At 35.9% G+C, this 25,444-nt stretch overlaps 1 protein-coding gene and 1 pseudogene across 1 annotated transcript; both read right to left on the bottom strand.

The window, feature by feature from the left end:
* Window positions 1-57: 57 nt before the first annotated feature.
* On the bottom strand, window positions 58-15,273 carry LOC135149457 (E3 ubiquitin-protein ligase UPL5-like; annotated as a pseudogene).
* A 6,539-nt stretch (window positions 15,274-21,812) lies between these two features.
* LOC135149456 (E3 ubiquitin-protein ligase UPL5-like) lies at window positions 21,813-24,225 on the bottom strand. Its single transcript, XM_064085185.1, has 3 exons — window positions 23,421-24,225; window positions 22,621-23,162; window positions 21,813-22,171 (listed from the first exon to the last, which is right to left on the bottom strand). Exons 1-3 carry the CDS (start codon window positions 24,223-24,225, stop codon window positions 21,908-21,910), a joined length of 1,611 nt encoding a protein of 536 aa, XP_063941255.1. The 3' UTR covers window positions 21,813-21,907.
* Window positions 24,226-25,444: the final 1,219 nt, after the last annotated feature.

The following is a 25,444-nucleotide window of genomic DNA, read 5'->3' as shown; positions in this document are numbered from 1 at the left end:
TTTTTGTATGTGCCACCAAGAGAATTTACATCCCTGACATATGGAGTAATGCTTATCTCAAGCAGTCCCAAAGCTGCAGGCAACATGCTCCTGGGTAACGAGGCTTAGACGATCTTGCATGACTTCCAAGGACTGGTAAGGAGGAAAACACAACCGATAGAAGCACGTCTGAGAAGTTGGAAGGCGATTGCACGTCTCGTTCACCTTGTAAATGTATAGCCTGGAGGTTAAGCCACCAAAACCTTCTACAGGTAGATTCTTCAGCGACGTCCAAAAGAATAGGAGAGCTTTTCTCTGCCCTGCTGACATACTCGCCACAGTCTGCAATTTAAGAGGGTGATTCTTAATAATGTAATATCATACCTAGTGCATTGTGCACAGCTAGTTGAAAGAATAGGTAGATAACTCATCAGAACTTGCATAATACTCCCTATGTTAGCATATAATAGTCGTTTGACTTTTTTTCACATACCTTTAAAAGTTTTGGCCGTACACTTAGAAATATTACTTTTAATTTTTTTTCGTGGACAAAAATATTAGAGTCATATTTTTATTTACAAAAAGAAAATTTTAAAAATAATGTTTCTAAGTGTACTATCAAAACTTTTAGAACTACATAAAAAAAAGTAAAACTACTATTATATCCAAACAGAAGGAGTATTAATTAGGATCACGTCATAGAATATATAATAAGAGTAGGTATTACTGACTCATACCTCCCAGAACCAAGATATCTGAGAATCAGTTTCCTCATAGCCATTGTAATCAGTGTGAGACTTCCAATCCTCAACACATAGAGGTCTTTCACTGCCATACAGCATCCAATCAAAATCTTCAAGTTCTAAGCATTGGAAAAATGATTCCCGGAGCCTGTCCGAATTCATGATATCGTCAAACCCTTGAGTAAACTGAGCTACCTGATCCTTAACAGGATCAACAAAGTGATGTTGAACAAGCCGAGCAACATAGTTTACTCTATTTTTACTATTCACGGAAATATTTTTTCCATCAGGCAAGAGCTCCACAATATTTTTGGATCCAAAGTTGTCTGCTTCGACAATAAAAGTTCAAGCTAGAGCATCTTGATAAACTTCATCTGGATCCATTTCCAAAATTCGCTTGCAACTACTGTAGAAGACTGGATCTGTATTCCGTATGTCTTCCACAGAAACTTTCTTTCCGGCCAGTTGTTGAAAAAATACTCTGTTAGGTCCTATAAACTCACTATATAAGATGATATAGTGATCACAATCTGTAACACAGTATGACAATATAAGAGATTGAAAACAATAAACTCTTATTCACAAAGCTTGAATGGTTACAAAAAATCTCTCAGTGATTTATATTTTATCACTAAGAGCTGCTAGGGTTCTTAACAATGTACTCGATAACTCAACTCATCTAGAGTAATCCTATTCTGTGTTTATATAGACACAGTTACAAAATCAATCTCTGATTTGATATCCTATAAATCAGCTATGTATTCTATCAATCAAAGATTGCTACAGTTTTCTGTTTAGTTTCCATAGTCAGCAAATCACTCCTCCGCTTTTATCAAGTATATCCGCTTCTGAGCTCTTTCCACGTGTAAACTCTGACGAGTCTTGACTATGTAAACTCTGATCAGACTTTATCAAACTCTGGTCAGACTTTACTAAACTCTGATCAGCTTCCAGCCTAAACTCTGATCACTCCTGTTCTAAAACAAACTTTAAGAACATTAGTAATCATCAATTATATCTAACAATCTCCCCCAACTTGTGCATAAATATGTTATGTGCAAGTTAACAGATAATTGCTGATGTCAAAACAGTTAAGTCAAATGCAACAGAGTTTAACTATATAACAGAAAACTTTTAAAACTTACAGATACTTTACTCCTTAGCTTCATAGACACCATTTGCTGTCTTTAGATATCCTCTGAGGAGTTCTCTTTCAGCTTCTTCAAGTACTGTAATCATTTGTCTCTTGATCTCTCTTAGCTCTGGATCTGAAACTCCAGTTTGATAAATTGCAGCTCTGAGATCATATATCTTATTTCTTCTCAAGTCTCTATCCAGCCTTATATTGTAAGCTTTATCAGACTCTTCATTGAATGCAAGAGTTCTGATTCCAGCTATTGTCACTATTTTTGCTGAATTTTTCTTCATCTCAACCAGCTTTCCTTGATGATTAGAGTATTTAGGAATGAAAGGTCCAGCATTTTTGTTTCCTGTAATACCCATCTTTCTTCTGATTTGATCTTTGAGCAGATTGGAGATGTGTTGACATGACTTGTTCTTTACTTGAAATATGTGTGAGACATATCTCAATTCCTCCCAGTGTTTAGCATACAGATCAGCTTCAATTACTCTAAACACTGTTCCATCAGACATGAAGTAGATAAGAATGTTATCTCCTCTGTCATTCTTCACCAGTTGGACTGAATCTAATCTGTCCATTCTTTCTTGCAATGCTCCAGTCTTGGGAGCACATAGAGATGAGGGGTCTGTTGACATTGATCCTATACTCTGATCAAATTTTTCATATTTAGATCCCAGCCCTCCTTTATCTCTTCCTGCTTTACGATGAGAGATTGGTTGAATTGAGCCCTTTTCAAAGTTTATCTCAGTCATCAGACTAGGCTTTGCAAATCCTGGCAATGGAGTAGTTGTTGGTTTGAACACAGCTTGAGCCTTGTCAGAGGTTGTGTCTTTCTTTGCTTCCTTATTAACTTGAGCTGTGTCAGAGGTTAATTTTCCTTTTTGTGATTCTGCAACATGAGCTTTGTCAGAGATTGCAGCTTCTGATTTCTTTTCCTTTACAACTTGAGCCTTGTCAGAGGTTGTAGGCTTCTTCTTAATCAATCCTTTTTCAAGGTGTTCATCTACTTTGCTTTTTCCCTTGGATGTATACTCATCTTCAGAGTATACCTTTTTAACTGGTAAACTCTGATCAGCAACAGTAGCTTCCTTGATCAATATCCCTTTTTCTTTTGGCTTGGTAGTTGGTTTTGCAGGCTTTTGAATCTTTCCAGAGTTTATAGCTTCAACATGTTCTTTCTTCAGCTCAGCTTCCTCTGCAGCAATCAACTCCAAATCCAATTTGGCTTCTGGATTTTCTTGTTCAAAGATCAATCTAGCAAGTTCTTCTTCATCAGTCAATGGTCTATCTGATCCAGCCACTGGTCTGTGCTTTGATCCAGATGTGACATTATGTGTTGGAGCAGACTTTGTGCTTTGCTTAGACTGTTTTTGACTGTCAGAGTTTGAAACTCTTCCACCAATCCCTGCTTGAAATCTCTTGTGCTTTGTGAAGTCATCCACATCATCATCATCATCATTCTTCTTTCTCTTCAGAGCTTGAGAAGTAGACTTGCATTTGACTTTAGCTACTCTCTCCCCCTTTTTGACATCATCCTCATCAGGAATCAGAATTGATGTGATCAGAGAATTAAAGTGAAGATTGGATGGCTTCCAGCTGCTTGGACATTTTCTCTTGAGTAGACTCAATGGTGGTCATCCTCTTTTCCAGAGATTCATTTGCAGACACCAGCTTCTTAACATCATCTTTCAGAGGTAGTAGAGTCCTTTTCTTCTCCATAGTTTGAGTTTCCTTGAGACTGGCTACCTCTGTTCTGAGACCATCTATAGACTTAGATGTCTGAGCTTGAGCAGGATGAAATGTCTTTAGATAAAGAACTGTGGCCTTGAGGCTTGACATGACATCAGAGTTTGAGATTTTATTCTCTGCCATAGATAAGAATTCTTCAGCTTTAGTTGGCTCCAGAGAATGCTGGTGGCTCAGCCAGAGTTTATCCCATACTTCAGTTGGTGGATCAACCTGAAGATCCCTGGGAAGTGGCTCAGAGTTTGTGTCCAGAGTTTGCAGCCTGGCATTATATTGGCTGGTAGACTCCCACTTTTGTTGTAGATGTGACAGAGGGACTTCATCATCATTTTTATCATTGTCATCATCTGAACTGTCATCATCCTCATCATTATCAGATGCAGGATTAGCAACTTTCTCAACAGGATCTTGAACAGATTTTTCTCGATCATCAGCTTTCGATTTGCTAGGCTCTTCACCAGCCTTAGCAAGGGACTCCAGTGCTTCCAATGCTACCTTATCAGATTCCTCAACTACAACATCTGACTTGTAGTTTTCTGGAGCTGTATCATGAACAATGGCACCCTCAGGAATTTTCATTGGAGAAAGAGGAATTGGAGTGGAAGGTCCATGATCAGATACTGGGATTTGAGAATCAGACACAGTAGTCTCAGCTTCAGCTGTAGCTTGCTCCTTGCATATAATCTCCTCATCTACTTCAGATGAAGTAGAAGATGCTGTAGCAGTTGAGAGTGGAACAGCCTGAAGAGGATGCACCATCAGAGCTTGAGAAGATTCTGGAAATGTAATAGATGGTGCTTGCTCTTCCTCAAGAGTAAAATCTGTGATCTCTGTTATGAGTACCTTTGCCCTCTTAGGCTTGTTAGCCCTTCTTTTGAATCTAGCTGTCTTTGGCTGAGGACTGGTCTGTAGATGTTCAGAGTTTGTTGTAGGAGAAGGTTCAGAGTTTGTTGTATGTGCAGGTTCAAGATCTTCATAATCATAGGCAGCAACCAGTCTCCTTCTTTTCTGCTTTTGAGGAGAAGCAGCTTCAGAGTTTACAGGATCAGTGTTTACAGCATCAGAGTTTACAGCATCAGAGTTTGCTGGTTTAACAGACTTTGTCTTCAGAACTTGTGTAGCAACAGAGGTTCTGGTCTTCTTAGTAGAGGGGTTTTCTTCAGAGTCTGTAGCCCTTTTAGACCTGGATGCAGAAGTTCTGGGTTGTTTGGGAATTGTAGGAGAGACTGGAGGTTGAGGCTGTTGTGGTTGTTGTTGTTGTTGTTGTACTGGGGGCATATCCATCCTGACTCTAACCTGAGCTGGAATTAGAAGGGGTCTCTGAATTGGATACCTCTCATCTTTGGAGATGAGGTCCTTGAACACCCTTTTATGAAGCCTGAATGGCTTGATCTCATCATCAACATCAAACTCCACCTCACCAACAGTGGCATTAAACAATAATTGACAGAATCTTGAGAAATATATGACTTGTCTATTCTCATGCATTCTTTCACCAATATTTCTAAGAACTAATCTACCAAAATCAAAATTAGTAGAGTAGATCAGAGAATACCCAATCTGCAGCATGTCCATTGGTATGGCATCCCAGTTTGTAGACTTCTTTTGAAAGGCCCTGGTGATGCAGTCGAAGAAGAAACTCCATTCCCTTCTGAGCCCTGGACGCTTCAATTGTCCCAATTTGTCGAGTGATTCACTGTAGCCCAAATCAGTCATCATTGTTCGAAGATTTGCATCTCCATTAGTGATGTAAGCAGTATGCTCTGGCAGGTTGAATGCTGCTCTGACTGTGGCTGGAGTAACAGAATACTCCTCCTCTTCATATGAAAACACAATTGATGGTGATCCATCTGCACCACCATTGTCGTATTGACCCGTCCTCCAAAAATTGATGATTTGGCTTCCTGAGAGTCTGGCAGGAGCGGTAAGGGCGGTAGCAAGGGCACTCTGTGCCAAAAATTGCTGGATGGGATGGTAATCCCTTGGAGCGTCGGCAGTGTTGAGAATGGCAGCATGGTTGTTGGGAACAAATTCCACACCTGCAAAGGTAAAAGCTGTAGTGGCCATTAGAACAGAGTTTGTGAAGGAAGGTGTTTGAGAAGGTGTGTAAGAGAAGATTTGAATTTCAGAGAGAAGAGAGTAAGAGTTTGTGAAGAGAGTAAGAGTTTGTATTAAGATTAAGTGTATAAGTGAATAATAAGCAATAAAATTTGATGTGATAAACTCTTCAGATTTTGTTTAGCTGTACACGCATGGCTCTTTGTTCACTTGGACACCTGTCAGATTTTAACTGGTAGATGAGAGTTAGTGGCATGGAGAAAAGAGAGTAATAATCATGAGCGCAGTAAAACATGTGCAGTTATAAATGCTGATTACACGTTCTCCTATTAAAATGTTTTTCATGTAAACCCACTAACAATACATCCGTTTGGAATACTCTCTTCACATTCTCTGAATATTTGAACTCCTGAAATTTACAAGATTTAAAAAAATCAAGATCAAATCTCTCGAATTTTAAACTCTGAGATTTACATCAAAGAAAATAAATTTCTAAATGCCTCAGAATAAAGACATAATTTTCAGAATATTCATCAATAAATCAGAGTTTGTTATAAAATCCATAGCTCAATAATGTGCTTGTGAAATAATATGTGTGATTTAACATATGAGATTAGAGACTAAAGAATTTCACAATTTCGTAATTATAAGGTAGACAAGAATAATTTATTTAAACTCTCAAGACATAGACAATAGACATACTCTGATGGAGAAATATATAAAATAAACTAACCCTTTTTTTTTTAAACAACAAGGACGCTTTTCAGTGTAAATGAATCACGACCTTTAAATATAATTTTGCAAAGGTATTTCTCCAGTAATCAGAGATTGTGACTGGTCACCATAAATTATAAAATCTTGGCAATTACTTAATACCAGTAAATGTTTGGGTCTTCCCAGTCACTGTCATATAGACATCTAGGATCTCAAAGGAGTACCATGCTTATTTGCAGGGGTGTGTATAGCATCAAAGTTTATAATCACTGTCTAATTTACTGAGAGAAAATGCAAATTAATCAGTCTCACTTATAATTAAGATATGTGAAGTAATAGAGTCTCAATGATATCAACATGCATATGGTGTAACATAGTAGCACAAAATTGAGATCAAGATTAAAGAACTTAACTGAGATTCATGATTACTAATTCAGATCATGCTTCATAGTATCTTCACAGGTTATTTGTCTCAGAGAAATAAAAATGAGATAATTTATCAAGATTTAGAGTTTACAAACATCAGAGAATATCGTCAGAGAATGACGTCAGAGAATGTCAATCAGAGTATAGCAAACAGAGTATATCATCAGAGAATGTCATCAGATTTTAACAATCAGAGTATATCATGGCAAATGTGTGAGAAATACATATGGTAAATTGACAATTTAAATTTGAAAGATCTGACCATTATGTTTACTCAGTTCCTGATATCATTCCTAGCTCATTCACCAGCCTAGTAAAGGTTGCTTCACTTAGTGGTTTGGTGAATATGTCTGCTAGCTGCTGTTCAGTAGGAACAAAGTGAAGTTCAATGGTTCCTTCCTCCACATGCTCCCTTATAAAATGATATCTTATACTGATGTGCTTTGTCAGAGAATGTTGAACTGGGTTTCCTGTCATAGCAATAGCACTTTGGTTATCACAATAAATAGGAATTTTAGAAAAGGATAACCCATAGTCCAACAGTTGATTCTTCATCCAAAGAATTTGAGCACAGCAGCTGCCTGCAGCTATATACTCTGACTCTGCTGTTGATGTTGAAATGGACTTCTGCTTCTTGCTGTACCAAGAAACAAGTCTTCCACCCAGAAATTGACAACTCCCACTTGTGCTTTTCCTGTCAATTTTGCAACCTGCAAAATCTGCATCAGAGTATCCAATTAGACTAAAATCTGATTCTCTAGGATACCATAATCCCAATGATGTGGTTCCCTTGAGATATCTGAATATCCTCTTTACTGCAATCAGATGAGGCTCTCTTGGATCTGCCTGAAATCTTGCACATAGACATGTGGCATACATGATGTCTGGTCTACTTGCAGTCAGATAAAGCAAAGATCCAATCATTCCTCTATAGTTTGTGATATCCACTGATGCACCAGTATCTTTGTCTAGTTTGGTTGCTGTTGCCATGGGAGTAGTTGCAGCTGAACTGTCTTGCATACCAAATTTCTTCAAGAGATTTCTGGTATACTTGGCTTGATTGATAAAAATCCCATCTTCAGTCTGTTTAACTTGTAAACCCAGAAAATAACTGAGTTCTCCCATCATGCTCATTTGGTACCTAGACTGCATGAGCTTGGCAAATCTTTGACAGAGTTTAGCATTAGTGGAGCCAAAAATGATATCATCAACATAGATTTGAACTAAAAGCAGATCATTACCATGATTCAAGTAAAACAGGGTTTTATCTATGGTACCTCTAGTAAATCCACTTTCAAGAAGAAATTGAGCCAGAGTTTCATACCATGCCCTTGGAGCCTGCTTTAGTCCATAAAGTGCTTTGTCCAATCTGTAGACATAGTCTGGATGCTTTGGATCCACAAATCCTGGAGGTTGTTCAACATATACCTCTTCATCCAGTTTCCCATTGAGAAAAGCACTTTTGACATCCATCTGAAATACCTTGAATTTCTTGTGTGCAGCATAGGCCAGAAAGATTCTAATTGCCTCCAATCTTGCAACTGGAGCAAATGTCTCATCATAATCAATACCTTCCTGTTGTGAGTACCCTTTTGCCACAAGTCTTGCTTTATTCCTTGTAATTACACCTTCACTATCAGTTTTGTTTCTGAAAACCCATTTTGTACCAACTATAGATCTATCTTTAGGTCTTGGTACAAGGGTCCAGACTTTGTTTCTCTCAAACTCATTCAGCTCTTCTTGCATTGCTTGAATCCAGTCAGCATCTTGAAGAGCTTCCTCCACCTTTTTAGGTTCTGTTTGTGACAAAAAGCAATGATGTAAACACTCATTTGCTGTAGCTGTCCTTGTTTGCACACCTGCTTCTGGATTTCCAATTATTAAATCAGGTGTGTGTGATTTTGTCCACTTCCTAGCATGTGGAAGTTGACCATTTTCATTATTGGATCCTCCCCCTTGATCCATGCTCTCTTGATTCTGTTGATCATTCTCTGTAGCTCCCCCTAAATTTGTGCTATCAGAGTTTGAATCAGTATTCTCTGATGAGTTTGAGTCAGCATTCTCTGATGAGCTAGAGTCTGAAACATTCTGATGCTCCCCCTCAACATTTGCTTCATCATCATGAACCTGTAAGTTTTCACCAGAGTTTGCTGTATTTTGCTCACAGTCAGAGTTTGACTGTTCATCAGAGTTTGTTGAATCAGAGAATATTTCTTCATTTTCAAAATGCAGTTTTTCATGATCATCCATATCTGCTAAACCCATAATTATTTTGTCATCAAATGACACATGTATGGATTCCATGATCACCTTGGTTCTTAGATTGTAGACTCTGAAGGCCTTTGTTGTCAGAGGATAACCTACAAAAATGCCTTCATCAGCTTTTAAATCAAACTTGGTAAGCTGTTCTGGATGAGTCTTCAATACAAAGCATTTGCACCCAAATATATGAAAGTACTTCAGATTTGGCTTCTTTTTCCTCACCATCTCATATGGGGTCTTGCCATGCTTATTAATCAGTGTTGCATTTTGAGTGAAACAAGCTGTTTGAATAGCTTCTGCCCAGAAATAAGTAGGCAATTTAGCCTCATCAAGCATAGTTCTGGCAGCTTCTATAAGAGTCCTGTTTTTCCTCTCAACTACACCATTTTGCTGTGGTGTACCAGGTGCAGAAAATTGTTGCACTACACCTCTTTCTTTGCAGAACTCTTCCATTGTTGAATTTCTGAACTCAGTTCCATTATCACTTCTAATGATCTTCACTTTGTCTTCAGATCCATGATCCAGTTGCTTCACATGATCCATCAGATGCAAGGCTGTTTCATCTTTAGAGTGAAGAAAATATACCCAAGTGTATCTAGTATACTCATCAACAATGACAAGAGCATATTTCTTCCTTGCAATGGATGGTACATTAACTGGTCCAAATAGATCAACATGTAGAAGATGATATGGTTTCTTTATTGAGAATTCAGTCTTACTCTTGAAGGATGTCTTTCTCTGCTTGGCCTTTTGACATGAATCACATAATCCATCAGATGTGAGTAGTGATTCAGGGAGTCCTCTCACAAGCTTTTTCTTTATAAGCTCATTTATAGAGTTGAAATTTAGATGTGAGAGCTTCTTATGCCACTTCCAACTTTCTTCTGCAGAGATTCTTGTAGATAAGCAAATTGCTTTTCCTTCAGAGTTTGTAGGTAGGTGGATTTCATAAATATTTCCATGTCTGTGAGCAATCACTGCCACCTTGCCTGTTGACTTGCTTACTATCTCACTGTGTTCTTCATAGAAATCAACATGATATCCTCTGTCACAGATCTGACTGACAGAGAGTAAATTGTGCTTTAGCCCTTGAACAAGAGCTACATTTGATATGATGACATTTCCAAGATTGATGTTGCCATATCCCAGAGTCCTTCCTATGTTGCCATCTCCATAAGAAACACTTGGGCCAGCTTTCTCCACAAACTCTGACAGCAGGGCCTTATTTCCAGTCATGTGTCCTGAACATCCACTGTCCAAGACTAGAATATTCTTCCTGTTGCCCTGCAATCACAAAGACCACTAATTGTTAGTTTTAAGGACCCAGACTTGCTTGGATCCTTTGGCCTTATTAAGTTAGTTAGCTTTTGCAGCGGAATTATTTTTATCAGAGTTTGAGCTAACAGACTTTGGATCAGAGTTTGTACTTGAAACAGATTTTGTACTTGCAGAGCTTTTATTAATCTTCTTCAAAGAAGGTTTCAATTGATAATAATCATAATACAAACTATGATATTCTTTGCAAGTATAAATAGAATGCCATAGACTACCACAATGAAAACATGGATCTTGTGGTTTATATCTAATACTACTTTTTCTAACTCCAGACTTTGTAGGTAAGGAGTTAATGTCTTTGTTCTTCCTGCAAAAATTAGCAAGATGATTAGTATTTCCACAGTTATGGCATGTCTTCCTAGGTGCATTTGGAACAGGCATGTAGTTATTACTCTTGTCTATTCCAACCTTGCCATTTCTATTTTTCCTAGGCTCCTTGTCTTTGCTATCAGACTTTACCTCTTTAAGCTTATGCTTAAGCTGTTTCTGAGTCATCAGTCCTATGTTAACCTGTTTGGGCTTAACAGTTTTTAAATTGTTGTTAATCTCTGATTCTGGTCTACTCTGTTTGGACTTAGAGGATTCAGCAACAAATTTAACAGGTTTAACCTTAGGTTTTTGAGTTTTAACAAACTCTGTTTTTGATGACTCAGCTTCTGAGTTATCAGTGTAACCTAGTCCCTTCTTCCAGTTTCCACTACCTAAGATATCCTGAGTAGTTTTGCCTGAATTAGTCCATGTCTTAATGATCTCCCTTTCCTTAGCAAGTTCTGATTGAAGAGATGCATACCTCTTTAATAATTCATCTTTGACAATGACAGCATCATCTCTTTCTTTCTGAACTTCCAACATCTGAACTAATTCTTTTTCTAGATAATCATTCCTTTTCTTTACACTTAGAGTTTCAGATTTTAATCTTTCATTTTCTAAAGTCTGATCTCTAAAGCTGATATGCAAAGTTTTAAGAAACAATCTTAACTCAGTTATATCTTCAGTATCAAAGGCAAGAGTAGAATGAGGTACCTTTGCAGTAGATTCATAGTTGTTGTCAGTGTTTGCCATCAGAGCATAATTGACTTCTTCTTCTGAATCAGATGTATCTGTCCAGTTTCCTTTCTTGGTGATAAAGGCTTTTTCTTTTTCCTTCTTGGCTTTCTTGCATTCAGATGCAAAGTGACCCTTTTCACCACAGTTGAAACAGGTATACTTGTCAGCTTTTCCAGCTTTCCCTTCCTTGCCCTCATTCTTCTTGAAGTTCTTCTTATCATAAACTCTGCCAGAGTTTCTGTCTTTCCTTGAAAAACTTTTGCCTTTGTTGAACTTTTTGTAGGCCAACTTCTTGAAGCTTTTCACCATCAATGCTGCTAACTGCATCATCTCATCATCACTTTCTTCAGAGTCTGAGGGAACATCTGAGTTTGAGTCATCAGAGTTTGATGACTCAATGTCAGACTTTATGACATGAGCTTTTCCCTTGCTTTTAGCAGCCTCCTCTTGAACTTTTAGAGCAACAGACTTTGATTTTCCTCCATGACGTTTGTTTCTCTGCTCCATCTCAAGTTCATGAGTCTTCAGTCTTCCATAAACATCATCAAGAGACATTTCTCCAAGATCAAGATTGTCTCTTATTGTAGTGACTTTCAAATCCCATTTTTCAGGAAGAGCCAGAAGGAATTTGAGGTTTGAGTCTTCAAGATCATATTCCTTGTTCACAAGAGATAAGTCATTCAGCAGTTTGACAAATCTGTCATACAGATCTGTCAAGGACTCACCAGATTTTGAGTCAAAGTGCTCATACTCCTGTGTAAGGATTGTTTTTCTGTTTTTCTTTATGGCCTGAGTTCCCTGACATCTGGTTTCCAGAGCATCCCAGATTTGTTTAGCAGTTTTGCACCCAATCACCCTATTAGACATTGCATTATCAAGGGCACTGTGCAGAAGGTGTTTCACCTTAGAGTCTTTACCAATTGACAAGATGTCCTCAGGGGTATAATCTTTCTTTTCTTTGGAACCATCTTCTGAGGTTCATCAGCAAGCCCAACAGAGAGCTTGGTGGGCATATGTGGTCCATCATAGATCCTGTCAAGGTATTCTGGATCAACAGAGTCTAAGAATATGATCATTCTCTCTTTCCAGACTGGATATTCAGATGCCTTAAGGATTGGAACTCTAAAGGATGAAGCTTGTGATTTTTCAGACATGATTGTGATTAAGATCTCACTGTAGTAATCTTAACAGAGCTGGCTCTGATACCACTTGTTAGGTCCTATAAACTCACTATATAAGATGATATAGTGATCACAATCTGTAACACAGTATGACAATATAAGAGATTGAAAACAATAAACTCTTATTCACAAAGCTTGAATGGTTACAAAAACTCTCTCAGTGATTTATATTTTATCACTAAGAGCTGCTAGGGTTCTTAACAATGTACTCGATAACTCAACTCATCTAGAGTAACCCTATTCTGTGTTTATATAGACACAGTTACAAAATCAATCTCTGATTTGATATCCTATAAATCAGCTATGTATTCTATCAATCAAAGATTGCTACAGTTTTCTGTTTAGTTTCCATAGTCAGCAAATCACTCCTCCGCTTTTATCCTTCCTTGAAGTATATCCGCTTCTGAGCCCTTTCCACGTGTAAACTCTGACGAGTCTTGACTATGTAAACTCTGATCAGACTTTATCAAACTCTGGTCAGACTTTACTAAACTCTGATCAGCTTCCAGCCTAAACTCTGATCACTCCTGTTCTAAAACAAACTTTAAGAACATTAGTAATCATCAATTATATCTAACATACTCTATCAAAGACAATGCCAACCTAAACTTTGCGAATTAAGGCCAATGCAATTACTCTTCCAGCAAACTTGAAGTATTCTAGGTGCAATGGATCCAACCTAGACACTGCAAATTCGGACGAGTCATTAATTTAAAAAATTGAATTTATCAGAGAATAACCAGGGAGGAATTTAAGGGGAGAATATGGGGTGAGGTATAAAATTTTTAAAATACTAATGTTGAAAGCAATCACTATATCAAACACCAGGGCAAAATATATTAAAGTCACCCATACGATTCATACTCGCAGAAACATAAACAAAATATAACTTCTATGAATCATATATAGGGCAAAGTAGAATGACAGAAGCAACAAGCTGATTACCTGAATTCGGAAAAAACCTTCTACGATCATTTGGACAAGCTACAAAGAGGGCATTTCGAGGGTCAAATATGGCTTGACAAACTAAGACAAACCACTCCCTCAGAACACCAGGGCCAGTAGCTTCCTCATCTTTAAACTGCAAATCTAAACTAGCTCGAAGTGTTTCAGCCTCAGAGTGTGCAATGTATTCAAAAGAGTCCTCCAACAATCGTGATCTGTCAATAAGCATGATCTCTTGGATCAGATTGTTATCCTCACCACTAACTCGTGCAAGTAACATCATTGCCAAATGCCTTCTGCACTCAAAATTTGTCACCTCTTTATGCATCGAAATCCATTCATAATCATCCTCCTTGCTAGCATATTTAATAATTAAATAGCTGAAAGAAAGCTTCCTATTCCTCAAAGTTGTCCAAAACTGTTTTGCTAAGTCTGGGAAGTGCTTAGACATATTATTCAGCTCCATTATGATTGCAACATACTGGTAGCACCCAAGATTTTCACTCTTAGTCGGCAATAACTTCTCCAGTTCTTCAAGACAATAATCCATCTTGTTCAGCAGCCTAAAGAAAGTCTCAAACATGATACTAAATTCTTGATAAGGACCATCCTGAGATACCTTTCTGTATCGAAACTCAAAGAATAGCTCCTCTGTAATAAATGTTTCTATAGGCATCAGAAAGTTTTTGAGATAGACAACCTCAGTCAATAAAGGATGTGAGGGACTCATCCTTGTATCCGGTTCTATACCAGCATCCATAGAATGAACTATCTCATCGGCAGCCTCTGCAACAAAAGTTTGCATGTCTTTTATAAAATTAACAAGATAAGCATAGCCAGCTCCATTCGGTGCAGTCTTCATCTCGGTACATTTGACCATGTCACTAAGACATCTTCGGCACGTGTTAAACATAGCATCGTTGCAGTAATATGGCATCCCACGCAACGCCTTGCAAATCTCTAAATATATTGGTATACATTGTAGGGAGAGATGTCGAGGCAGTAAAGAAATTAACGTAATCAACTCTTGAATCAACTCATTGCCAAATATCATATTTTGAGGAGACATATATAACATTGCTAAAGAAGCTGGTACATGAGAACAACAAAATACCTGCAGATAATGACCGAAATAATTATCATTATCCTTCGGCAGAAAATCTCCGAAATAATCAGATAAGTTTCTTCTAATCACGCGACGTGCTTCTCTATCCCAAGCTTCATTCCCCGAATTTCTTTTACACAATCTCCAAATCAATGAAACAATCTCATCAACTAACTGTTGAGCTTTGACAAGACGAGTACTCCGCATGACTCCAACCAACTGTAGCACAGCATCATTTTCTACACAACATTCCCCCAGGGTTTGCTCGGGGTAAATCTGCTTGCTCTTATAAATTAACATCTGCACGTTCGATGGAATTCCAGCTTTCGATTGTATCAAATCAAGAACGTACCCAATTGTATCGTTAACATCCGCTCGAATAACTAATGTGTTCATTCCAGAAAACAATCTTACAAGGAACTGTAGGCTAGAGTGCGATTTCGATGACTCAGCCGAACACGCTGCTGATCGAGCACCGGAGACGGAGTTGATAATGTCAGATCTCATTGTAACGGCGGAAGAGGAACTCACACCATCATCGACACGGGTATAAGCGTCCAATTTGTGTTTGCAGGAATCGATTAGAGACATTTGGTGTGTTCAATATCGAAGACAATATTTTAGAGATGACCGACCGTATAAATTAAGAGCCGCCGGAGAGAAAAATCCTTCTCGGCTTTCAGAAATCCTGCTCTTATAAGTTATTATTACTCTCGTCGTATTATAATATTTTTAGACATTAAATTCTAGTTACGTGTTTCATATTAAAAATAGCAAAACGGTTATCAGCTGTATCCGTAGAATGAAGATACCATTTTCTTAATATGCGAAATAATCACGATTCTGTGTGCGTTATCTCCAAATTTTGATTTTTCATATCTATCCAATTTTGTATTTTTTCACAATGTTATATCGATAATTTTATTCACTACTTCATCTTCCTCCGCTATCTCTAATTTGTATGTGGGTTCATAATCTATATCGGTTGCCTGCATCGGTTGTTTTAAATTTGGAATGTTCAAAAGTTTGATAATTAACAATACTTCTCGGTTTTCATAACTATTGAATTCTTCGCATTTTTTGTTGTTGTATAAATTTCAACCAATTTCTGAAACCTTGTCGAAAATTTAATATGACTCTTGTCGTATTTTAAGATAGTGCCGGATATAAATTCTTATTACGTGTTTCATATTTATGATAGCCAAACAGTTATTAGATAAATCTGTAGGTGCAAATACTATTTTTTAACATGAGATGTAATTACAATTACGCACTACAAAGTTTAATATCACTGCTAATTTTTGAAATTTTGTCCAAAGTTTAATATCACTCTTGTCGTATTTTGAGATACTGCTAGATATTAAAATCTAATTATTACGTGTTTTATGTTTCATATTTATGATGGCAAAACACTTATCCGGTAGATCTGCAGAATGGAGATATTATATTTTAATATGTGAAATAATTACGATCGGTGTAGGGGTGGAAAAATCCAACACGCTTCTGAAACCTGACACGAATTCGTCTCGATAAATACAAATGAGGGTCCGAGATTTTATATATCTGATCGGGTTCGAGTGGGGTAATTTTTTCTCTGAACCCGACCCGAGTTTTTTGGGAATAATTTACCAAACCCGATCCGATATATAAAATCTCAGACCCTCATTTGTATTTATCGAGATGAATTCGTGTCGGGCTTCGGGAGCGTGTCGGATTTTGCCAACCCTACACAGAATTGTAATTATTTCTCATATTAAAAAATAATATATGCATTCTACATATCTACCGCATAACTGTTTTGCTATCATAAATATGAAACATAAAACCCGTAATTAGAATTTACTATCTAGCAGTATCTCAAAATACGACAAAAGTGATATTAAACTTTGGAAAAAATTTCAAAAACTGGTAGTGATATTAAACTTTGTAGTGCGTTATTGTAATTATATCTCATGTTAAAAAATAGTATTTGCACCTACAGATTTACCTAATAAATGTTTGACTATCATAAATATGAAACACGTAATAAGAATTTATATCCTGCACTATCTTAAAATACGACAAGAGTCATATAAAATTTTCGACAAGGTTTCGGAAATTGGTTGAAATTTATTCAACAACAAACAATCCGAAGAATTCAATAGTTCTGAAAACCGAGAAGTATTGTTAATTACAAAACTTTTGAACATTCCAAATTTAAAAAATCGATGTAGGCAACTGACATAGATATGAACCCACAAACAAATTAGAGATAGCGGAGGAAGATGAAGTAGTGAATAAAATTATCGATATAATATTGTAAAAGAATACAAAATTGGATAAATATAAAAAATCAAAATTTAGAGATAACGCACACAGAATCATGATTATTTCTCATATTTAACATGGTATCTTCATTCTACAGATACAGCTGATAACCGTTTTGCTATTTTTTAATATGAAATACGTAACTAGAATTTAATGTCTAAAAATATATTAAAATACGACGAGAGTAATATTAACTTATAAGAGCAGGATTTATGAAAGCCGAGAAGGATTTTTCTCTCCGGCAGCTTTTAATTTATACAGTCAGTCATCTCTATAATATTGTCTTCGATATTGAACACACAATGTCTCTAATCGATTCCTGCAAATGCAAGTTAGACGCTTATACCCCTGTCGATGATGGTGTGAGTTCCTCTTCCTTCGTTAGAACAAGAACTGACGGTATCAACTCTGTCTCCCGTGCTCTCGATCAGCAGCGTGTTCTGCTGAGTCATCGAAATCGAACTCTAGCCTACTGACGTTCCTTGTAAGATTGTTTTCGGGAAATAAAACATTAGTTATTCGAGCTGATGTTAACGACACGATTGAGTATATTCTTGATTTCATACAATCGAAAGCTGGAATATCGTCGAACGTGCAGCTGTTAATTTATAAGAGTAAGCAGCTTTACCCCGAGCTAACATACCCCGGGGGATAATATTGTTGCGGTAATATGTCATTGCACGCAACGCCTTGCAAATCTCTAAAAATATAGGGATATATTGTTGGGAGATATTTCGAGTCAGCAAAAAAATCAACATATATAATAAACTCCTCACAAAATATCATATGATATATAGACATATATAACATTGTTAAAGCAGCTGGTGCACCGGAATACGAAAATACCTGCAAATGCCCTATATAGAGCCATGTCATCATCACTCGGCAGCAAATCAGTGAAGTAATGAGTCAGGTTTCTTCTGCTTCACTGTCCCAAGATTCCTTCCCCGAATTCCGTTTAGACAATCTCCAAATCAATGAAAAAATCTCATCAGCTAACTGTCGAGCTTTCACAAGAGGCCGAATTCCCCTAGAGTTTGCTCCGGGTAAAGCTGCTTGCTCGTATAAATTGACCGCTGCACGTTCGATGGAATTCCAGCTTTCGATTGTATCAAATCGAATAATTAATGTTTTCATTTCAGAAAACAATCTTACAAGGAACTGTATGGTAGGGTTTGATTTCGATGGCTCAGAAGAAGTGGAGCCGTGGGCAGCATAATTTTCCAATTAGGGTTTGCAGGAATCGATGAGCGATATTGTGTGTGTAAGAATGAACAATTTAGAGACGGCTGATATGAATAATTTTGGAGCTCATGGTTGGGGAGAAAAACCCTATTTGGCTGTTTACTTGTGTGTATGCGTATCTACTCATTTACATTTGCATCTATTATTTCAGCACACTCTTTTTGGGCCTTTTAAATTTGAAAGGTCCCAAATTTTCATATGCTATATCAGCTAAATTTAAATTTGCACCTATATTTTAGGTATACTTTTTTGGATTGTTTTAAAATTTTGAAATGTCCCAAATTTTCATAGTTATCACAAGTTTTAAAGCTTTAGTTTTAGTTTAGTGGCAGCGATTAAGATTACTTTTTTAAGTTATTATTTATTATAATCTTATTGTCTTTTTATTTGAGTACATTATATTCTTCTTAATATATATATATATATATATATATATATATATATATATATATATTTACAGTATTGTTAGTTTGATATATAGAGCTTTAATATACATTTTTACATTATAGTTTTTAAATTAGATACAAATTTCTTATAAATTAAATTTTTATCCTATTTTAAAATTTGATTTTTTCTAATTTTTTTTTCTTAATTACATGTTATATTATGAATTTGTTTTGGAATGATATATTTTATTTTTGTATAATCATTATGTTGTTTATTATTTCTAAAGAGATGAAAAATATATTTTTCAATCCCACTTGTAGAGTCTTTAATTTTTAGTCAAATTCAAATTTTTTTGTTTGTAATTGATTTGGAAGTCTAATAAGCAAGTGTTATGTGTAACTAAAATTAGTTAGAGATCTTGTCAGTTATTTCAATAGTTGTTGGACAAATCTATGATCTTTATTAATAAACAAAACCTCCTTTGAGTGAAACATCATAATTAACAAATATTAAATTAACAAAATTTTGTTATCATCAATAACTTTTTTAATTTAATTATTATCATTATTATTATTCAACTACGAAACAACTTACATATTGCCGATGATTTTATATTATAGTGATTGTTCCACCAATATATATTTACATCGCCAACAAAATTGTTCGTTTTAAATTTAGAACTCAAACAATTTAATTTATAAAACAACTCATAAAATTCTTAAAATTTTTTTAAATTCAAATAAACAAAAAGTCCAATTAAATTATTAGTCAATTCCATATTATTCTTAAATTTAATTCAAACCCTATCCTCCACAAGAGTACTGCAGTAAAGACGAAGAAGAGGATGATACAATCATGACAAACTTAAATACTATATTTTGATACGAAGAGAACGAGTTTGGTATCGATTTTACTTATTTCATTTTTATTTATCTGATTATATACATCTTTTGATAAAAAAGAAATTAATAATATGAAAAAACATTATATTATTAATTATATTAATATTTAAATTAACCAGCTCACCCAATTTTTCTAAATAAAAATATCAATTCAATAATAATTGGAACACATGATAATATCTCAATTATATTTAACCAAAACGCAATTTCTAGTTAAATTCAATCTAATACCACTACTCATACCAAAGAACATTATAGAAATTAAAATTTTTTAATAACATCATTTTTAAGAAGGTAGCATTTCCTAATTTTTCAGACATATATTTGTATTGCAAATTTTGCACATGCCATATTATTCCCTTATTTAAACCATATACAAGAGCGGTAGATTATAAACGAAACTACTATTTGTTGAAAATGTTATAAAATATAACCTTCCCAAAATCTTTGAAATTTTAAAGTGTAATGTGTTCAATATTTTGATGATTTGATTATGTGATGGATATATATAACTTTAAGCGTTGACGGAAGTGGTAATGAGAGTATTATGTGATGACATGAGTCATCCTTATGTTGTTGTCTCTGGGGGAGATCCGGTTATTAAAGGTTGAGATTAAGTTGTGTGAATGTAATTGAATTTGTGGGGATGTTTATGGATGTTTTAGTCTTTTGTCTGTGTATGATTATGTGTTTGGGATGTTTTGTTAATGAAAATTATGATAGTGTGGGTTGAATATTTGCTTGGATTGTATAATAGTTAAAATGTTTGTTAGGTATATATTGAATAGTGAATGCATGTATGGACAGGTTTTTGACCATACTTGAATGGTAAAAAATGGCAGAAATATAAAAAATTGCATGGGCTTTAGAATATAAATCCAAACTTATGACAGATATATATGTCGAAAGTTCCACATTTCTCTATAATTTATGGCAGATATTCACAATAGGCTCAGTCGTGAGAAAACTACCGACGGAATTTTTCGTCACAAGAACGGAACCAAAAATACGAAATTATGGGTCCACAATAAACATATGACGGAACTTTCCGTCCTAAAATGTCCAACTTACGACGGACGGTACGTCGTAAGTTTAACTATGAATATGCTAGAATTGCGGGTTCTACCAGGTCAACTTATGGTGGATACGCGCATGTGGACTATGCGTTTCTAGTTGGGTAAATAGGGCACTAATCTTAATAATATATATTTTGGACACTTCATCTATCAAAATGTGAGATTTTGGTCATTTTCTCATGAGAGTGGTTATGGTTAGAGTTGTTTAAGTTCGATTTAGTGTAAAACTAATTGATTAATTTAGTTATGAGCTACTCTTCTTTTATCAAAGTTTATTTGGTAATATAGATTATGTTGTCATAATAATTACTAGTATGATTTCTAATAACCTGTATGCAATCCTATTTTCAGAGGTTTAAATTGATTTTCTATTAAAACTCTTAAAAGATACAAAGTTTTGAAATATTTATTTTTACATTTTTTCAAAAAATAAAGGTTTTAAATAATTTTTGTGTTCGTAACACCAGATTCAGAGTCCCGCATCTGAGAGATGTTAGAGTTATATTCAGCACCTAAAACGTGAGTCATGATTAATTTGGATCAAATATAACATAATAGTTCTTAATAAAATCTAAATTAGGATAGTCCGATCTAGAAGAATAATTTGAATATATGTCATCTTTGAATTTAGGAATAGAGGTAATTGTAATTCTCTATTACAGAAAATACTTTTTGCAATGTACTTTTTGTGTTGTATTTATTAAAAATCGTCGCGCAACTCTTTTTCTAGCATCGGTTTAAGTATCCACGCATATAATGATTTTTTTTTATTTATAGCGACGGTTCTTCAAATAACCGACACTGTGTTTTACGTCGGTCAACAATAGCCACCGCTTAAAAGGAGTTTTCTATGTCGATTTACGGAACACCAAGACTGTAGGTGACATTTTCTGCAGTGGTTCACGAACTAACGACGCTATAGATCTATAGTTTCTAGCATCGCCAGACAATTATCCAGCGTAATAGAATGTTTTTATAAATTATTTAAAAATCTAAAAAATAGTTATTGTATATTTGTTCCATCGGGTTTATGGCTGATTTTAGTCAAAAATCACCATATTTGCTTACACCAGTTTGCTCTCGACAAAATCAATTTGCAATACCCTTGACAAAAACCAATTGCTCTCTTAGTCTGCTCAATCTCTCAATTTGCAAGACCGTCAATTTATATTTAACATATGAAGTACTGCTGTTTAAAAATAACTTGAAAAAAACCAGACAAGAATGTATATTATGTAATGCTTGTATTAATTTTTGTATGTGCCACCAAGAGAATTTACATCCCTGACATATGGAGTAATGTTTATCTCAAGCAGTCCCAAAGCTGCAGGCAACATGCTCCTGGGTAACGAGGCTGAGACGATCTTGCATGACTTCCAACGATTGGTAAGGAGGAAAGCACAACCGATAGAAGCACGTCTGAGAAGTTGGAAGGCGATTGCACGTCTCGTTCACCTTGTAAATGTATAGCCTGGAAGTTAAGCCACCAAAACCTTCTACAGGTAGATTCCTCAGCGACGTCCAAAAGAATAGGAGAGCTTTTCTCTGCCCTGCTGACATACTCGCCACAGTCTGCAATTTAAGATGGGTGATTCTTAATAATGTAATATCATACCTAGTGCATTGTACACAGCTAGTTGAAAGGATAAGTAGATAACTCATTAGAACTTGCATGATACTGCATTGTACACAGCTAGTTGAAAGGATAAGTAGATAACTCATTAGAACTTGCATGATACTCCCTCTGTTAGAATATAATAGTCGTTTGACTTATTTTTAAAAGTTTTGACCGCACACTTAGAAATGTTATTTTTAAAATTTTCTTTTCGTGAACAAAAATATGTGAGTCATATTTTTATCTACAAAAAGAAATTTTTAAAAATAATATTTCTAAGTGTACTGTCAAAACTTTTAGAACTACGTAAAAAAAAGTAAACCTACTGTTATATTCAAACAGAAGGAGTATTAATTAGGATCACGTCATAAAATATATAATAAGAGTAGGTATTACTGACTCATACCTCCCAGAACCAAGATATCTGAGGATCAGTTTCCTCATAGCCATTGTAATCAGTGTGAGACTTCCAATCCTCAACACATAGAGGTCTTTCACTGCCATACAGCATCCAATCAAAATCTTCAAGTTCTAAGCATTGGAAAAATGATTCCCGGAGCCTGTCCGAATTCATGATATCATCAAACCCTTGAGTAAACTGAGCTACCTGATCCTTAACAGAATCAACAAAGTGATATTGAACAAGCCGAGCAACATAGTTTACTCTATTTTTACTATTCACGGAAATATTTTTTCCATCAGGCAAGAGCTCCACAATATTTTTGGATCCAAAGTTGTCTGCTTCGACAATAAAAGTTAAAGCTAGAGCATCTTGATCAACTTCATCTGGATCCCGTATGTCTTCCACAGAAACTTTCTTTCCGGCCAGTTGTTGAAAAAATACTCTATCAAAGACAATGCCAACCTGAGCTTTGAGAATTAAGGCCAATGCAATTACTCTTCCAGCAAACTTGAAGTATTCTAGGTGCAATGGATCCACCCTAGACACTGCAAATTCGGACGAGTCATTAATTTAAAAAATCGAATTTATCAGAGAATAACCAGGGAGGAATTCAAGGGGAGAATATGGGGTGAGGTATAAAATTTTTAAAATACTAATGTTGAAAGCAATCACTATATCAAACACCAGGGCAAATATATTAAAGTCACCCATACGATTCATACTCGCAGAAGCATAAACAAAATATAACTTCTATGAATCATATATAGGGCAAAGTAGAATGACAAAAGCACCAAGCTGATTACCTGAATTCGGAAAAAACCTTCTACGATCATTTGGACAAGCTACAAAGAGGGCATTTCGAGGGTCAAATATGGCTTGACAAACTAAGACAAACCACTCCCTCAGAACACCAGGGCCAGTAGCTTCCTCATCTTTAAACTGCAAATCTAAACTAGCTCGAAGTGTTTCAGCCTCAGAGTGTGCAATGTATTCAAAAGAGTCCTCCAACAATCGTGATCTGTCAATAAGCATAATCTCTTGGATCAGGTTGTTATCCTCATCACTAACTCGTGCAAGTAACATCATTGCCAAATGCCTTCTGCACTCAAAATTTGTCACCTCTTTATGCACCGAAATCCATTCATAATCATCCTCCTTGCTAGCATATTTAATAATTAAATAGCAGAAAGAAAGCTTCCTATTCCTCAAAGTTGTCCAAAACTGTTTTGCTAAGTCTGGGAAGTGCTTAGACATATTATTCAGCTCCATTATGATTGCAACATACTGGTAGCACCCAAGATTTTCACTCTTAGTCGGCAATAACTTCTCCAGTTCTTCAAGACAAGAATCCATCTTGTTCAGCAGCCTAAAGAAAGTCTCAACCATGATACTAAATTCTTGATAAGGACCATCCTGAGATACCTTTCTGTATCGAAACTCAAAGAATAGCTCCTCTGTAATAAATGTTTCTAGAGGCATCAGAAAGTTTTTGAGATAGACAACCTCAGTCAATAAAGGATGTGAGGGACTCATCCTTGTATCCGGTTCTATACCAGCATCCATAGAATGAACTATCTCATCGGCAGCCTCTGCAACAAAAGTTTGCATGTCTTTTATAAATTAACAAGATAAGCATAGCCAGCTCCATTCGGTGCAGTCTTCATCTCGGTACATTTGACCATGTCACTAAGACATCTTCGGCACGTGTTAAACATAGCATCGTTGCGGTAATATGGCATCCCACGCAACGCCTTGCAAATCTCTAAATATATTGGTATACATTGTAGGGAGAGATGTCGAGGCAGTAAAGAAATTAACGTAATCAACTCTTGAATCAACTCATTGCCAAATATCATATTTTGAGGAGACATATATAGCATTGCTAAAGAAGCTGGTACATGAGAACAACAAAATACCTGCAGATAATGACCGAAATAATTATCATTATCCTTCGGCAGAAAATCTCCGAAATAATCAGATAAGTTTCTTCTAATCACGCGACGTGCTTCTCTATCCCAAGCTTCATTCCCCGAATTTCTTTACACAATCTCCAAATCAATGAAACAATCTCATCAACTAACTGTTGAGCTTTGACAAGACGAGTAATCCGCATGACTCCAACCAACTGTAGCACAGCATCATTTTCTACACAACATTCCCCCAGGGTTTGCTCCGGGTAAATCTGCTTGCTCTTATATATTAACATCTGCACGTTCGATGGAATTCCAGCTTTCGATTGTATCAAATCAAGAACGTACCCAATCGTATCGTTAACATCCGCTCGAATAACTAATGTGTTCATTCCAGAAAACAATCTTACAAGGAACTGTAGGCTAGAGTGCGATTTCGATGACTCAGCCGAACACGCTGCTGATCGAGCACCGGAGACGGAGTTGATAATGTCAGATCTCATTGTAACGGCGGAAGAGGAACTCACACCATCATCGACACGGGTATAAGCGTCCAATTTGTGTTTGCAGGAATCGATTAGAGACATTTGGTGTGTTCAATATCGAAGACAATATTTTAGAGATGACCGACCGTATAAATTAAGAGCCGCCGGAGAGAAAAATCCTTCTCGGCTTTCAGAAATCCTGCTCTTATAAGTTAATATTACTCTCGTCGTATTTTAATATTTTTAGACATTAAATTCTAGTTACGTGTTTCATATTAAAAATAGCAAAACGGTTATCAGCTGTATCCGTAGAATGAAGATACCATTTTCTTAATATGAGAAATAATCACGATTCTGTGTGCGTTATCTCCAAATTTTGATTTTCATATCTATCCAATTTGTATTTTTTCACAATGTTATATCGATAATTTT

This window comes from Daucus carota, chromosome 9, assembly GCF_001625215.2.
Source record: "Daucus carota subsp. sativus chromosome 9, DH1 v3.0, whole genome shotgun sequence".
Taxonomy (NCBI): Eukaryota; Viridiplantae; Streptophyta; class Magnoliopsida; order Apiales; family Apiaceae; genus Daucus; species Daucus carota.
The sequence above is the reverse complement of the archived record's forward strand: the minus strand, read 5'-3'. Positions and strand labels throughout refer to the sequence as shown.

Coding starts and splice junctions, on each gene's coding strand:
- LOC135149456 (XM_064085185.1), bottom strand. CDS start 24,225: ATGCAAACTTTTGTTGCAGAGGCTGCCGATGAGATAGTTCATTCTATG. Junction 23,163..23,420: donor AAGGTTTTTTCCGAATTCAG/GTAATCAGCTTG, acceptor CCGAATTTGCAG/TGTCTAGGGTGGATCCATTG. Junction 22,172..22,620: donor AGATATCTTGGTTCTGGGAG/GTATGAGTCAGT, acceptor CTTAAATTGCAG/ACTGTGGCGAGTATGTCAGC.